The 18044-nt window shown below is 33.6% G+C and overlaps 1 protein-coding gene across 1 annotated transcript; it reads right to left on the reverse strand.

The window, feature by feature from the left end:
- Positions 1–4904: 4904 nt before the first annotated feature.
- PLMT (phospholipid N-methyltransferase) lies at positions 4905–17738 on the reverse strand. The gene is given in 3 exon segments (XM_086456028.1): positions 4905–5294; positions 17444–17501; positions 17504–17738. Coding segments are annotated over 3 exon segments (492 nt in total). The 5' UTR covers positions 17688–17738; the 3' UTR covers positions 4905–5044.
- Positions 17739–18044: the final 306 nt, after the last annotated feature.

The raw sequence follows: 18044 nt of genomic DNA on the forward strand, positions 1-18044 counted from the left end.
ACATAATTGACTTAATTCCTCGATATACATAATAAATTTTCATGGCATTATTGGGCTCCAATTTACATTGTAAATCTAATTGTAGGTGTTCTTGATGGATAAAAATTGAATAAAAAGTAATTAAATAAGGAAAAAAGAATAAAAAAAATAAGAAATTGAAAAAGAAACAAAAAATTAGAAATGAAACTGACATTAAATTCATAATTTTATTGAAGAATGGGGGTCTCTATTTCATCTTCTCTATCTTTTAGATCTACTTTATCTCTCCTCTAAATCCTCTAGATCTACTTTATTTCTTCTCTTTCTCATTCTCTCTCCCTAATCTAAGAATTATGAAAATAAATTATGCCTATTTTCTAATACCTCTCATTTATTTATAGAGAGAAAATCTCGAAATTACAACTAAGTCCATTACTTACAATTTACAATTATTAAAGAACACTCTTTCTCTCACTTACAACTTTCACTTATTACAGAATAATCTCTCTGTATTTCTTCAACAATTATTACAAAATAGTCTCTCTTTCGCTCAATTACACTTATTTCAAAATAAACACCTTTCATTTGTAATTACATTTATTCTAAAAAAATATCCTAAAATACAAGAAAAATTATAAAATTACCTCATTCATTTACAAATAATCTCCAAAACAAATAAGAAAAAATGTAAAATTACCCCAATTACATATCAAATATGCATGTTCCAATTTTACCCTATAACACCCGAGAAAATAAAATATTGTTTTGACCTATAGGTAGAGTGCAATACTAGTAGAGGTGTCAATGGATAGTCAAAAATTCGAGTTCGATTTGAATTCGAATTTGGATAGTTTTATATATTCAAATCCTTATCGGATACAGATTCGGATATTAACATTTCGAATCCGATAATATCCAATTCAAAATAATATATAATATATATTATTTTTATTTGATTAATTTTTATATAAATAATATAATATATATTATTTTATTTGATTTATTTATTATATAAATAGTATAATATATAATAATTTTTTTTAATAATGAAAAATCAGTTGGATAAGGAAAAATTATATTTTTTTATATACAAATTATTCAAATTCTAACCGGATATTATCTGATATCCGATAAGATAATCGGATTCGAATTAGGATAGAGTTTTAGAACATCCGTCGAATTCGAATTCGGATATCAGATAAAAATTTTGGATTCGGATTCAAATTTTGCTATATTTAAATCAATAAGCATCCGTTGACAACCCTAAGTACTAGTAGAATATTAATTCACCAGTGAAAGTACACTAAAAATGTCTTGAAATGTTTTAATATGGACAAAACATATCCACTAACTATATTAATGGTTGTCCAATCTCTAGATATCATATCATCCTAAGGAGATGATGAGACAATCCTTAGTCCAAAAGTACCATCTCTAAGTGTCATTGGTGCACTGTTATATTTAACACAATGTATGAAATCAAACAAATCATTCTCGATCAATCTTTGGGCAAGATTTTATTCTACACCAACTCACATGCATTGGAATGGTATTAAACATATTATGAAATACTTTCATGAAACAACTGATATGGACTTATTTTATTCTAATGATAAATTTAACAAATCACATCTAGTTGGTTATGCAAATTCAGGTTATCTCCGTGATCCCCATAAGGGATGATCACAAACATGTTATATATTTACTAGTAGTAATACAACTATCTCATGGCGTTCTACTAAAAAAATATTGGTAGCTATTTCCTCTAATCATTTAGAAATACTAGCACTTCATGAAGCGAGCTGAGAATGTGTTTGGCTGAGATCCCTAATCCAACATATACAAAGCACCAATCAGCTATACCTCCAACCACATATATTCTAACTATTATTTATGAAGACAATGCTGCTTGCATCGCTCAAATCTAAGGAGGTTACATCAAGAGAGATAGGACCAAACATATTTCACTATAGTTCTTCTACACACATGAACTCCAAAAGAGTCATAAAGTTAAAGTCAAACAGATTTGCTCCAAAACAATCTTGCAGACCTCTTCACCAAAACCTTGTTAAAGTCAATTTATTAGGGGGAATAACGAATCAGGGGGATGGGGTATCCAAAAGTATGTTAGTTTAGGAAATATGCGCACTCTTTTTTTTTCCTTTAAATACTTTTTATCCCACTAAGTTTATCTAGTAAAGGTTTTTAACAAGGTAGCATTAAGCGCATCCAACACTAGTTCAATGATCCTAAAAAAATTATATTATTTTTCTTTCACTTTGATTTTTAACCCACTGAATTTTTCCCTATCAATGTTTTAATAAGGCAACTATCATTGAGTGGTGGACATCCAAGAGGAAGTATTGTAAATCTTCTTAGTTGTGATCATCCAAAGGGGCGTGATATAAATACATACATGTATTGTGAATGACCATATGATTACCATATCCATAACCTCCATCTCTTTGTATACTACATTAATTGATGGTAACTCTTAGCTTTTCGTTTTCCTCTCATTATTGGTGTAAATCTATAAATATAGGTATTGACAACATGAATGATAAGAGAGTTCTTGAAGAATATATTTTTTTTTTGTATACTTTGGTGTCATACAATTTCATTTAGTTCTCTTAGTTTTACAACATTTTACAATTTCTCTTAGTTTAACAACAAAAACGAATATCTCAAATATTCACCAAAACGTTGAGGTTATGTCTATCTTAGTCATCCTTTAATTTTTGAGAAAATTACTTAAAGGACCCTGACGAAGAGATTTCTTTCTAATAAATCCCTAAGTTTAGGGCTTCTCTTAATAGTCCACTTAGTAAAATTTTTATTTCTAATCAGTCCTTGAACCCCACTCTAGACATTTATGATAATTGGAATGTCAAAATTTTCCTAACCATTCAAACTTATCATTTTTCGTCTCAAAAGATTGGATTTTTGGCATCCCAATCGAGTTTCGGAGACTCCATTCCGATGAAAAAGATTTGAGATAGAAGAAAAAGTTATTTTCAAGTATTTTGAAGATGTATTTAAATAACTTGTAAAATTGATCAAGGATGGTTCTTTTAGTTCGAAATCATCTACACAAGTCATTATATCAAGTTTTTAGTTGATCTTTCCATGTATTTCAGTTGAAAAAACTCGAAAAATGAAAATCAATGGCTTTTACCAACGTCAAGCTCACCACTTTTTATTTTTGAGTTCAACATTTTTATTGTTAAGTTTGACTCTTTTTTTTTTTAAATTGTCGAACTCAACAACAAAAAGTGGTGAGCTCAACAATAAATAAAACTAGTGAACTCGACAATAAATAAAAAGTGGTGAGCTTGGCACTATAAAAAAATTTGAATCTCAATTTTGTTCTTCAGTTTTTTGTTATAAATCGTTGAAATAAATCAAAAGATACATGTAAATGTTTAAAATTAGAAGTATATCATTTTGGTGAGCTTGGCACTATAAAAAAATTTGAATCTCGATTTTGTTCTTCAGTTATTTGTTATAAATCATTGAAATAAATCAAAAGATATATATAAATATTCAAAATTAGAACATTCATCATTTACAATAAAAAATCATCGAAAATAACTAGAATTGTCGTTGGAAAACCTAAGTAGATGAAAAGGGGTAGTTTGGGTATTTCAAAAATATTATAAGCTGAGATAAGGTTGAGGGACCATTAAGAAAAGAAAATTTTACTAAATAGACTATCAAACAACTGCTCAAAACTCAGGGACTAATTAGAAAAAACCTTTAAGTAATTTTTCCTTAAAAGAAAATTCCCAATTTAACCCAAAGTTTGGAAAGCTAGCCTTTACTGCATTTAAACACGCAAGGTTTTATGGACGAAAGAGCCCTTCTCATCGGATTCTCTGCGTAGGGTCAAGTCATAAATACTTATTTTTTTTTAAAAAAAAATTATAGGGAAAGATATACGTACAAAGATAGACTATTGAAAAAAAAAAAAAATTCGAGAGAGAGAGAGAGAGAGATCTCACAGAAATTTACAAACTCAAAATTTGGATATCTACCGAATAATAAGCATTGGAACTTTTTAGAAAATTTATATTGAGTCAATAACTATTGTTGAAGATGATCTCCTCCATTTTGGTTTCTAATTAGGTGATGAAAAATCTTCAACAAACATCCGAAAAGAAATATTTTGAACAGTTTAAAATTCTAGTTCTAGTTCGAGACAATGTTGTGACAAGGGGAGAAATATTTTGAACTAATCGCCCACGCCCACTTTGTACATCATTATTAGAAATTCCAAAAGAAACAAAAAAAAAAAAAATAGTCTCCATCTTTTGACTCGTACATATCTATCATCTACACGTTTGTTTGTTTGTTTGTTTGATGTCACAACAGTCACAATCTCAATTAGAAATACCACAATTTACCATCTTAATCTTTGGGAGACAGCTCACCCACCTATTCTTATGTTATGTTTTGAGGTGGATTCATTATCATCGTCTACACCATATATTAAGAGAGCTGCTATTGGCATCCCAACTTTCTTAAATTATTTCTCACCAAATTAAGGATTAAAAAACACTCTTCAAACAGTACGAAGGTTTCCATTCCCACTAGTCACCCCAATCTACAAAGAAATAATAGAGAATTATAAAATAATGTTTTCAAGCAATAAAATAGGTGCATTGTGAAAATAGTGTTTCATTAGATGGACAGATCCCAAGGTTATGGATGACTTGGTCAATCAGAAAAAAAGAAAGGGAAAAAAAATTCGATTGCCAAAAATTTTCCCAAAAAATCTGAGAATTTTGTGATAGATATTATACGTAGATGCATGAAATATGTATAACTCTAGCTTCTTAAAGTTATGACTTACCGTTTACCCTCTACCTCCAGACCCTGCATGAGCACCAATTTCAGTTCATAAGTAGGCGAGATTTCATCCCAAATTAGATGCAAAACAACATAATTGCTTTAAATTTTCATTAAAAGATAATATAGTTTTGAGGGAAAAAAAAATTCCCAGCTTTATTAAGAAGAACACATTGGGTAGTCTCTTTTCTCTTCCAGCACTTGGAAAGCAGTCAAATCAGGAGAGTGGCATAGCACGTGTAGCTGGATTTTCGTTTGACTCGACCCATATCATGAACACATATCCAAGTATCCATAATAGTATGTACTGGATGGGAACCCAACGTAGACATGCGAAAAGACTCATTATGCTTCCAACATATTGTGGATCCTTTATGTATCCAAAAGGGAATTCTGTTACCCAAGGAATGTTTCTTCCAAAGCGTACACCATAATAAGTACCCGATTCACCAAGCAATTGATAAACCCTGCAATTTTGATTGATTTAATATGATCATCTATCTGACACCAATAAAAAAACAAAAAAACAAAACGAAAACTACGACAAAATGGAACACAATAATCAGAAGCAACTTGAATGGAAAATACACAACAACAAAGTCCAATTTATTGCATCCAAGTATGCAATAGGAAAGGGGGCACACTATTTGCACCCCACCTCTTTGCTTGTCTGACCCACTCTACTACTTTCAACCACCATCCCCTTCCAAATCTGATTCGATCTCCTCATCATCATTCACCTCTCCCTCTTTCTCATTCTTCTTCTTCTTTGAATCTACGTAAGTTTCACCTAAGGGTTTCAATAAGGATTTTGTGGTACAAGAAGCAATACCCTTGCAACTTGCTAAATAGGTTATAGCAATGTTCGTGGAACCTCAATTCCTAATATAGTAGCTGTTAGAAAATCTTGGTAGTGAAAGGGCTCAGTAGGTTCCTATAGTGTCTCAATCGGTAGGTTCATACCGAGCCCTTTCAAGTAAATTCAATTGGATCCTATTGAGTCTCAATGAAAATTTTCGGTTTCTTCCTACTGAACAAAAAATTAATCTTTTTTCAAGTGGGTGTAGCAAGTAGTTTCACTAATTATTAGAAAATAGCGTTTATGTGGGTCAGGTGAGGAAAAAAGTTCAGCCCAATACAAAAAATATCAACTTCAGCAGGAAGGAGGGAACCACTCCGTTTTTTTCTTTTCTTTCTTCTGTTTTTTTTTTTTTTTTTTTTTTTGATCGATAGGAACAACTCTGTTGTTGCTTGAACCTTTCAAACTCAACATGCTATAGTCTTCTGTAATTGTCAATAAAGATGTCTTCCATTATGTAAAGACCATAAAGGTAATTAACTAAAGTTGGGAAAGTACAGGAGCAAACATAAATTCAGGCATGTCTTCAAATACATGCTTATGATAAGTTTGAATGGCAAAAACAATAGCAATAGAAAGTAGATTGCCACAGAGAATGCAAATGACACTGTTATAAATGGGATACAAATATATAGCAAAATTGCATGAATTGTTTCACAATTTCTACCAAATTAACAGACAGAAAATGAGATCATGGCTATAACATAAGTTGGTCATGCATTTGATCATGGCTATAGCAAAATTACATAAGTTGGTCACCCTATGGTTGGGTCACACAAACCCAAGTGACATTGGGCAATGTCTGCGTGAACCTCCACCAACTCACCACTTTGAGTTAAAGCCATCATCCACAATCAACATGAAGGCAATAAATTGAGAGGAAAAAAAGTTAGTAGCATCCAATTTAATAGAAGAAAGATCAAAAGCACACGTGGTGTCTACATGTAATACAGTATTACATGTTAATTATGTTCAAACCATAAGTTTCTTTACAAAATTAAAATAAAGAAACAAGTATATAAAATGTGAAAAAACAAAAAATCCAGCCACAATCCATCTAATAACTTAATAAAAAACAACTATAGTTGTGTTTTAACAACTTAACAAGGTGGTGATTGGAGAGTCGGATACATGGTTCAAACTTCAAAGTTTCATTTCATTTGAATGTTCAGAATGTTGACCAAAACATAATGGTACAGACTGAAATTCAAATGTTTCTTTCTATTTCAGAACATTTTGAATGTTTCCTAACGCATATTAAAACATATAAAATTCTATGTTTCGATAATAAATTAATCATATATTCATCAAATGCAATCTTTTGGGGTTCCTATGCTTCGGAATGTTTCAAAGCATTTTTAATGTGTATCAATGTGAAACAATTTTATTTTTAATGCCAACTTTCATTTTGGACACCCAAAAAACTGCTTTCTAAATTTAGTTGGAAGTTCTTCCCAACTCAATATCATGAAAACTTTTCTTCATAAGGACCCCAAAGTACGCATGGTCATTCGTATTAGATAGTTCAGGCTAAAGTTTATGGCAGGTTTGCAAGTATGAAAACTCATTAATAGATTGAAATAATTAGTTCCTTCTTGGTTTCTCAAGTTGATACAGCAACAGTTTTGAGTGTGTTTTGACAATTAGTGATTGTGAAATCATAGTAGTAAGCATAAAAAACAAGTTAGTGAGATTGTAATGACAGGGATTGACACATTCAATCATATATAGACTATAAAATGGGAACAAATTCAGCATATAGCTAAAATAAAATTAGAAAAACATGAAAAAATAAATGAAATTTCAAGAAAATGTCAAATTTGTTCCAATTAATATCATCAACCAAATAAATGAGATAGTGGTTTTGGACCATAAATCTTCCAGAAGTTCTAATGCACAAGTTAGGAGGGACAACAATTGGTAATAATAGTGAGGTTATACGTAAATAAATAAATAGCTAAAATAAAATTAGAAAAACACGAAAAAGTTAATGAAATAACAAGAAAATGTCAAATTTGTTCCAATTAATACATCAAGCAAACATTATAGAGTGTTTTAGGATCATATATTTTCCAGAAGTTTTAATACACAAGAAGGGAGGATAAGAGGTAACAATAGAGGTAAAAGGAGCCAATAATCCAAGGGGTCTATACGTATAGGCACGTAATTTAGGGGAAGTTATAGGACATCACCAGTTCATGATAAGGGACTTTGATCAAGGTAATCCAAGCATTACTAGAAAGAGAATGAAAAGACCTACATGGTCCTAGGTCCTTCTGAAGAGCTATATCAGCATCTTGGCTTCAAGTTCACACTACTTTCCATTCGCTACTTAGTACCTGTTTGTGTTTATCCTCCATCCAGGTATTCAATAATGAAGTTGAGGATCCAAATTGAAGACAAAGCGCTTACGCTCAAGCCCATTTGGGTTTGTTGGAGCTTATTCAAAATCACTATGGAGAAGGAGCTAGTAAGTCAAACTCCAACTGCAATTTTGATGGGAAACGAGATCGAAGTTAATATATCGAAGTATGCATGTTTCCACAGGAATGTCCTGTCTCACAAATTGTCAAAGTCCCATAATTTGTCTAGAACAACATGTGTTTTCATGTAAATCATCCAAGATGAGCAAAGTAGAGACTAGCTCATAATTTTTGGTTCTTGAAGCTAGGTGTTTGATTTCTAATATTTTATCTTAGGATGTGTTTGATTTCTGACAAGATACTCTCTTGAGAACATGAATTTCAAGAACACTTTTCCCAAGAGAACATAGGCCTATGTTTGATCATAGATAGGAAAATCTCAGAAGTTCCAATTACTCTTGGGAAACTGTTGATACTTAATCTCAAGAAAATCATTTGCCAAGTGTGTGAGCCATCAAATATTTTCTTGTCTTGAAGGGAAAACCATCTTACTTAGGAAAATTACTTTCCCGTGAAATAGCATAACCAAACACAAAGTAAATTGCCAATTCATGAGAAAATTAATTGCCAACTTTATGGGAAAATGATTTTCCCACAAAATCAAACTCGCCCTTAGTAAAATTAACCACATGGCAATGTATCTCAACATAAGAAATCATCTTAATGTGGGTTCATATTATGATGGGGACATCAGAAATCATGGGCTGTTATTTAGTAGGCATTGTAGCCCAGTAATGTGTCAAATGAATTTTAGGGATATAACAGTTTTATTTTATTTTATTTTAAAGTTATTTTGAGTCCTACTCGCTTTAGAAGTTTATTATTAGGTATTTTAAGTTTAGTAGAAAAATTTTTCTTGAATTAGAAATTTTGCTATTTTGGGAAAGTTTCGTTTTGGGAAAAGATGTTATTTCATAAAAGTTACCTCGGAGTGCAAGATAGTGTCAAATTAAAAGTCTTTTAGGTTTTAGCAACTGGTCTTTTCTATTTAAACAATGTAATAGATTGTTTAAAGAGTCAATGAACGGATGAATAAAAAAAGTCACAAAAGTTTCTATTTTTTTGCTTGAATAATGGGGCATTCAACTTGGTGATGCCATGGAAATCATTGGGGTGAATCCAAGGTAAATCTATCATCTTCTTCTTCTTTTCTTTTCTTTTTTTTTCTTTTTTCTTTTTGAATTCATTAAGAATCCTCTAACTTCCATCCAGAAACCCATTCAATCCTCCCTAAACCATAAAATACTCTTCTCGAAATCTATCGTATACCTTATTACCTAATCTTATTTCATACCCCTAAACTTAATCACAACACCCTATTGTAAATTTTGCGTTTACCCATTAACCCTTTAGGTCTAAATTTTTCACCTTTTAACCCTTCACCTAATTAGCCCTTCCCCATTCTTCCTATAGTAGAACAAACCTAGAATTGATAAAACCTAGGTTGTCCTACATCATATTTTTTAAGATGAAGCAAGAACACACATCTTTCTTGCATATTATTTTAGTGCTATAATCATTGCAATGAGCTATTTTTATTGGTCAAAGAGACTAACAAGGAACCACACACTTAATTATAAGATTATGCAACTATGATCTCTCCTAAAGAAGATTTAAAAAAAGATGAATCATCCAGTATGTAGTATAAAACATTACGGAAACATTATTATCTTCACTAACACAAAATAAGGAGATATGTTTTTGGATAATTTTTGGGTACCCTTCTAGGTTTTGGTGGAAAAAAAAACTATCGAATGCTGCTATCCATATAAATAATTTACAAAATCAGTGATGACAAAATCAGTTATTAACAAGTTGAGTGAGTTACTGAGTTGATTTGCAAGACAAAGTGGTAATGCCAAAATCAGTGATTGGACACTAGGAGATGTCGAGTTCATGGAGAAATGGACAATTATTAGCAATTTAAATCCAACAAGCTTGCATCAGTGATGTTCGTGCAACCTTCAAGATTTAGCAACTGAAAGATTTCATTACGAAGCCAAGCAAGGGTCGAAACAATGCATCTAGCAGACTCATACAAATCTCCCCTATTTGTAATGGAAGAAACCCGTAACTCTACAAATCCCAATCAGATCTATGTGCTGCAGTTGCAGACCCATTTTCTTTGGAGTCCAATCAGCCTAGCTAACTTAGTAAGATTTCAACTTTACTAAGGGTCATTGAGCTCATCGTGTGCCATCCAAAAACATGATCCAATGCCACATGGTTATGGACATATTTTATGAACTTTGAAAAAAAAAAAAAAATCACCAATTTTAATGTTACATAAAAATGTTTTTTGATTTTTTGATTTTGTTTCTGGATCTGAGTATTTTCCTGAAATTCTAGAGGGCTGGGCAGTGGTGTTGGATTGCCAATGTGGTACTCTATTTGAGCTCAAAAAACCTTAGTATGAGCTAAAATCTTACTAAGTTAGTAAGGAAAGTGCTGTTCTTTTCTTAACAATAGAGGTTGTGGAGTTGAGAAGGGAATTAAAAGTAGCGAATCAGAGAGAGGGGAGTAAATAAAGGGGAGGGGCAAATAAGGGATAGAAATTTCAATCGGCTATCTAAAAATCAGCTTTGAGCCTTGTGGGAGGAAGTGAGTTGAAAACAGAAATCTACGGTGAAATGGCTTAAAGAAGAGTGGCCATAGATGGGGTGCAGTTTGAAGGAGAGGAGAGGATTAGGGAAGGCATTGTGGATTTCTATAGTGAGCTTTACAAGGAAGATCATGTGGTTCGGCCGATCCCGGAGTTGCTGGATTTTGACATTATAACTAGGGCTCAACAAGAATGGCTTGAGAGACCCATAAAGGGAGACGAGGCGTGGAAAGCGTTGTCGGATTTAAGTGGAGAAAAACCACTAGGGCCGGATGGTTTTTCAATGGCTTTTTATAAAGGGTGTTGAGATACAATAGGTGCTGATTTGCTAAAAGTGGTGAACCTTCAGGATAGGAACTTCTTGGACTTTGGGTTAAACAATACATTTGTGGTCTTGATTCTGAAGAAGGGAGGTGCAGTGGATCTGGGGGATTTCAGGCCTATTAGTCTAGTCAACTCTACAAACAAATCATCTCAAAAATTTTGGCATCAAAGTTCATAGAGGTGATAGGTGAGGTCATAGGGTTGGAGCAAGGGGCGTTTGTGAAGGGTAAATAGATTCTGGATAGGGTGGTGGTTGCTAATGAGTACATTGGTTCGAGGCTAAGAGATGGTAACCCGGGTTGGTGTGCAAAATTGACTTTCATAAGGCTTGTGACTACGTGAATTGGAACTTCTTACAGTATTTGTTAATTAGAATGGAGTTTGAGGAAAGATGGATAGGGTGGATTATGAGATGCGTTTCACCAGCGTCATTCTCCATACTAGTGAATGGGAGTCATGCAGCTCATTTTAGAAGTTCGAGAGGGTTAAGACAAGGGGACCTGTTGTCTCCGTTTCTGTTTGTGATTGTGGCAAAAGCATTGGGCAGGTTGGTGAAGAGAGCGGTTTGTCTTGGGGAATTGACTGGGTTCAAGGTTAAAACAGATGGTCCTGAGGTAAATGACTTCTAGTTTGCAGATGATACCCTGTTTTTTTTTTTTTTTTAGGCCTCTATCAATCAACTGAGATACTTTAGAGGTCTCCTCTATTGCTTTGACGCAGTGATAGGACTTAAATCAATTTCAGAAAAACAAGCTTTTGGGTGTCAATTCGATTCCAAATATTCAGGATTGGGCAACTATGTTTGGATGTCAAGTGGAGACTTTCCCCTCGAACTATCTAGCTCTCCCCTTGGGTGCTCCTTCTAGAAACAAGTCAATTTGGGTCCCGCTGTTAGAAAGAATGGGCAAAACATTGAGTTCATGGAAATTCAAATATTTGCCTAAAGTAGGAAAGCTCACTTTAATTCGAAGTACTTTAGAGGGCATACTGGTCTACCATTTGGCTTTATTCTCTATCCCTAGGAGTGTAAAAGTAAGAATGGAAAGAATTATTAGGGATTTTTTGTGGTAAAGTGGAAGGTGGAGTGTGCACCAAAGAAGGATGGCGGGTTGGGTATCAGGGGATTTAGAATGGCAAATGGTCGTGGCGTTTTGGAGAAGAAAATTCAGGTTTGTGGAGGAGGGTGATTAACTCAAAATTTGGAGAGAAGATTTGGGTGGGAGAGTGGGGAGGTGAGAACTCCCTTTGGGTGTGGGGTGTGGAAAGGTATTGTGAAGGTTAGCCAAGAGTTTAGAAGGTTGATTGTGCACGGGTGAGAGAGTTCGCCTCTAGGAGGATGGATGGTGTGGCGAGATTCCTTTATCATTGTAGTATCAGTTCCTCTTTGATTTATCCTCCAAAAAGGATATGTCAATATCTACCTTTGTTTCTAATAACGGAATTGAAACCTCTTGGGATTTGGGTTTTAGAAGGGCCTTCAACGATTGGAAATTGCCTCGAATCTGGACAAGTCCGCTTTGAGGATTTTGGGCACAATTATTGGGAATGGACTTGCAACAAGGATAGATGCTTTTCAGTCATCTCATTTAGGAATGCCATATCTCCTCAAGGTTCAGGGAATTTTCCCGTTACCCCCATTTGGGGGGCAAAGGTGCCTTCTAAGATTTCTTCTTTTGTTTGGTTGGCGGTTTATGGTAGACTTCTTACTCTGGACCAATTAATTAAGAGGATTTCATCTCGTCGAATTTTTGTGCTTTGTGCTATGCAAACAGAGAATCGGTAGACCATATTCTCTTACATTGTCCTTTTACATTCAAAGTTTGGTCCCATTTTTTGACGTTTAATTTTTCTTGGGTTATGCTTTCTTCAACATTAGTAGTTTTTCAGAGTTCGCAATCTTTTCACAGGCACGAAGAAGTGTCTTTGGGCCTTACTCCCTTTGCTATTTGTTGGGGTGTGTGGAAGGAAAAAAATAGGAGAATCTTCTCCAGGGTCAAAAGTACCGACCACCATGTGTTTTTGTTGATTCTTGGTCTTCTTTTTCATTGGTCTAAGTTGGATGGGACTTTTAGAAGGGTTTTTTTTTTAGGATTTCATGTTTAGATGAGATGCCCTTTGTAATTTGTACAGTTGTCTTTACTTTTTCTTGTATCTTCTTGTTTTTTGCTGGTCCCCTCGACTGCCTTTTAATGATATTGCTTTACTTATAAAAAAAAAAGTGGATGACTTACCCTAGTGCCCACTATAGGAAAAGAAATGATGATCACGACAATGAAGAAGATTATGATCATTATGATGATGATCACATGATTACCATAATATGAAATGGAGCTTTCTATAACTTCAAGGTGAATTCTCATAGGCAACCAAATACTGGAATTGTAATTAACCCATAATGTTAATTGAACTTCAAAAGTCCAACCCTCAGGGGTACAATTCCATAAACTAAACAAACCCTAAAAGATTTTACCCAAGAGGTTGAAGTGTTTGAAGAATGGATTTTTGATAAAATATCAAGGGTTTTAGGAAAGAGGTTGAAGATCGTGCAATGGGGTCAATTAATTAAATCTCATGGAAGACTAAAGTCAAATAGTATGCCATCAATTTGATTTTGAACCTACCTTAATTCCAAATATGCTCCTAGAAAGAAAAAAAGTCTTGTGAGATTTTGAACCTCAAATTGTATCCCCATGAAAGGAATGTTGAAAAAAAAACCTACCTAATTGTTTGAATCTTTGTTGCGGAGTCTATAAATTATACAACCCCTACATGAATCATAACGACTTACTTCAATTTTTACTCTATCTCCTGGTAGTATCCATATAAAACTACGTCAGATCTTTCCTTAAATATAACCTAGAATTAGATCTCCATTATCTAAACGAACCTGGAACCATGGTTTTTAAACTCGGTATCGCGTCTCGTCTCGTTCAACTCCGATACTGAGTCGTCTCGGATGAGTTTTCCGATACGTTTGAGATGTCTCGTGAGATAACTCAAAAAATTGTACGTGAGATGTAAAACTCGGTCAAAAAAATGACTTTGTGAGTTGGTCTCGTTCAGCTCTGATACCAAGTTAACTCGGGCGATACGTCTCAGTCTCGGACGAGTTTAAAAACCATGCCTGAAACATAACATTTGGAAGTGATTCAATAATTAAACCTTCATCAATCCATTTTTGTTTTTTTATTCCAGGTAACCCCCTTGAAATATCAACAAATGGACGAGACGTGATATTAGACAACCCGTCCTTTTTTTTCACAAAATAAAAAACCATGGGAATATCTCTAATTTTCACCAAAACCCCACGTGCTACCACAAGATTACCCTATGATTTTAGGTGAAAAACACAATCCTCTAGGTTTTGGTCAAGTTTTGCAATACCCCTCCATTTTCAAACTGATGAAATACTCCCTTGACCGTGGTCTTCTCTTATAAACAAATGAAAAATGACCTAAGTGCTCTCATCTTCAAACACAAGCCAAAAGCCATTTATATTAGGGAATTTAAAATAAAAAGAATTAAAATTAATCCAATCAAGGTGTAGAGTTCATCTTCTTCATTGAATCAATTCATCATTTAAGGTAAAGTTCATCAATTTGGCTTCTTCACTAAATCAAACCATCTTTTAGGGGGGTTTTGCATTTCCACCATTAGCAACCTCCATTATAATCTTGAAATAATCAGAGAATCATGCTTAAAAAATCTCCTTTCGTGCAATAGGTGCAGATGAAAGCTCTTGATAAGTACCTACACATATTTCCATCTAAAACATCTTAGAATAAACAAGAGAAAAAAAGGATTTTCAGTGCTTCATCGGAGAGTGGGGGATAAAACTAATTTTAATATTTACAAACGGGGGACAATACTAATTTTGTTCTCTTTTTTATTTTTAGACAACTTAACAACAAGAAAACAAAAGTATCGCTCTCCACCTGTAGATATTAAAATTAGTGCTACCCCCCCCCCCTCCCCCTTATCAATGTCCCAAAACACTTATTTAACCGCACATTCCTCAGACATCTACCTTATTTTAAGTCCTTGTTTTACCGTAATTAGCAAATAATCATGTTATGCCTTAAAATATCTTGTTACATGTTTTACCATGTTAAATAGGCATAATTGCATAAAATAATGCATTTATCGAAATTTTGATTATGCTTGTGTTCATTGTGCAAGGCAAAGATCCGAATATAAAAAATGAACACTTAAACAACCAAACGACTTTGCATTACAAATAAGAGGAAAACCTGAAGACTCAAGTCAAAGATCGACCATTTTGGAGCCACATCCACCACAGTGCAGCATGACCAATCCGCAACGCGGTAAAAGTAGCATGGATCACCCTAAATTTGCATGGCGCACTCTCGCACTTGAAAATGGAATGATTGATGGTGACATCTCGAAAAGGATCCTTCTAGAACCTCGTTTTATCTATAAATAGGACCCTTTCCTATTGTGGAAAGGGTCCCTCTCCTTTAGTCTTTTGGCTCTTAGCCAATTGTCTGTTTTCCTTTTTTAGAATACCTTAAGTTTCAGTAATTAAGTGAGAGAGTGAAGAAGAGAGTGTGTAACCTACTTCTATTCAATGAATACAAGTCTATTTCTCTCTATCTATCTTTCTTTCTGATTTGCAATGACCTTAAGCTAATCTCCCTCCATTAGAGAGATGAGAAGCCTAGAGCAAATCTATGTTATAATTTATTTCCATCCTCTTGTTTTTTTACTTTAATGATTATGGGTTCTCTTAAAGGCTTGTCCAACTCTATTGCACCCTTTATGCCAAAGTTTGATGTAGCATACTTGACAATTTCAAGAATGCTCCATGTTTGTTTTAGCTATTAGGTAGTAAGGGTTTCACACTTTAATGAGTTAAAGAACCCTAACTTAGATTCCAAACCAGTTTTTATTGGTAAATCTTCCAATCCAAGGAGCAATACCAAGTTGTTTGGATTGAGATAAGAAAGATGATAGGATTAGATGAGGCTAGGTAGATAGCTCTAGGTAGATCTTCTTCTCTAATGGTTCTTAATTTCATTGTTTCAGTTTTAATTCCCAACACATTAATTTCTATTTTTGTGACTCCTAATCCACCAAACTGTGTTCATATTTGGTTTGATTCAATTTTCTCTTCGTTGCATGATTCTTCTCCCTTTCCCTTGTGGTTCCAACTCTTACTTGCCATCCAAGTTAAGGTTTATAAATATTAAGGTTTGCATCCAAATCAACCTTCAAGAATACTCACATTACCTCAAAGCATAACTAAGAACCCTAACTATATTTTTCTTGTATGTTGTTAGGAAATAGAGATTTTGAGCAAAAAACGTGTAGGAATTCATTCGAAAACTTTTACATCACCCATTGCACAAAATGAGAGTTTTCAAGCTCAACTTTACTTCAAAATTGCAATGGAGATCGTTAATGGCGGATATGCAAAGTAGAGTTAGAAAAGGTTGGAAGACAAATGGATGAGGTGATCCATAACAAAAATAAGTAAAGATAAAGAACCTACTCAATTCAATACATATAATAAAAAAACCTAAATGATGAACTACAATGAAGAAGCCAAGCATGATTTGATCAAACGAAAGAGACTCCTCTAGATAAAATTGGACTATGTAGATTCTCCCTGAATTTTTTTTTTTTTTTTCTTTTAAAAAAACACAGTTGTAAAAATGGAAATTTGGTAATTTAAGTTCTTCGAATGCATTTTGAATAAAATCAAAGTTTCACAGTTCATTTGCAATTGGTCAGCAATGCTGAATTTTGGTCAAGAGGCTATATCTTGCATTTTGTGAGGGTGGGGGTAAATAAAAAAAAAAATTATTTGCCTTCCCAAAACCAGTCATCTTAAACCTCTTGAACCCACGTGGTTAATTATTTTTAATCTATTATATCCATCATTTTGAACCTCTCCTTAGAAAACCCTTGATTTTTCCACCCAAAACTCCATCTTCATCTATTTCTCCAAAAATTATGACCTTGTTCATAAAGTTTGAATGTTGAAGCAGATAAAATCTAGAAGTTTAAGATAATGATTAAAAGATTTACCTAAAAGGTTGAAGACGAGGGCATTTAAGTGATTTTTTTATTAGTCTAGTAGATAAGACCAAGGTCAAGCGTATATCATCAATTTGAAAACATAGGGCGTATCTAAAATATTTACCAACACGTAGAATAAAAAATCAAAAAAGAAAAGAAAACGCGTTTTCATTAGTTTTGCCCAAAAAAATAAAACAAAGTTTCAGTTTCTACAGCAGCATCCAAACACAAACAGGTTTCACAGCGATTTGAAGAAAACATAAACCCTAATTTCTAATTTATTATGAAACCCTAACTGCAATTTTCATTTTCAGAATAAATATAAATAGAGAGAGAGAGAGAGAGAGAGAGAGAGAGAAAGATGACCTGAAGTTGAGAAACTGGCCGAAAATGATGAGAGGGTAGAAGTAGAAAGGAGGAGGCAAGAGAGATTAGAGACAAAGAAGAGAGAGAGAAACTGAAGGAGCTTCAGAAGATGAGAGACCTGAGCCATCACCTTTGATGGGTCTCGCCCTTTCCCACACAACTTCACCCATTTCTCTGGGAATGTCCATAACAAATAGTAGAAAGGAAAGGGAAGGATTACTCCAATGCAAGCTAAAACACCCATTTCTCTCAAAACACTATTGATACCCTTATTGATGACACGCCCTCTTTTAACTTGGGGTGCAACTTGGTTCGGTTTGTGGTCAAATTGGAACCAAACCAATCCAAACCGAATTAAATTCGGTTTGATTCGGCTGGACTTTATAGATTGCCAATATTCTATAAATTTTAAGTAATATTTTTTAATGGAAAAACAAACATAATATTTCATACAATAAATTACAAATCTATCTATAAAAAGTCATTAGTTCATTCATAAAAGATCACTAATCTATGTCCTAATTCCTAAAATAATTCATAATAATTATTATATATATTTATTTATTTATTTCATTGGGGTTCGATTTTTTATTTGGTTCGA

This window comes from Akebia trifoliata, chromosome 10 (assembly GCF_017979445.1).
Source record: "Akebia trifoliata isolate Shusen 1 chromosome 10, ASM1797944v1, whole genome shotgun sequence".
Taxonomy (NCBI): Eukaryota; Viridiplantae; Streptophyta; class Magnoliopsida; order Ranunculales; family Lardizabalaceae; genus Akebia; species Akebia trifoliata.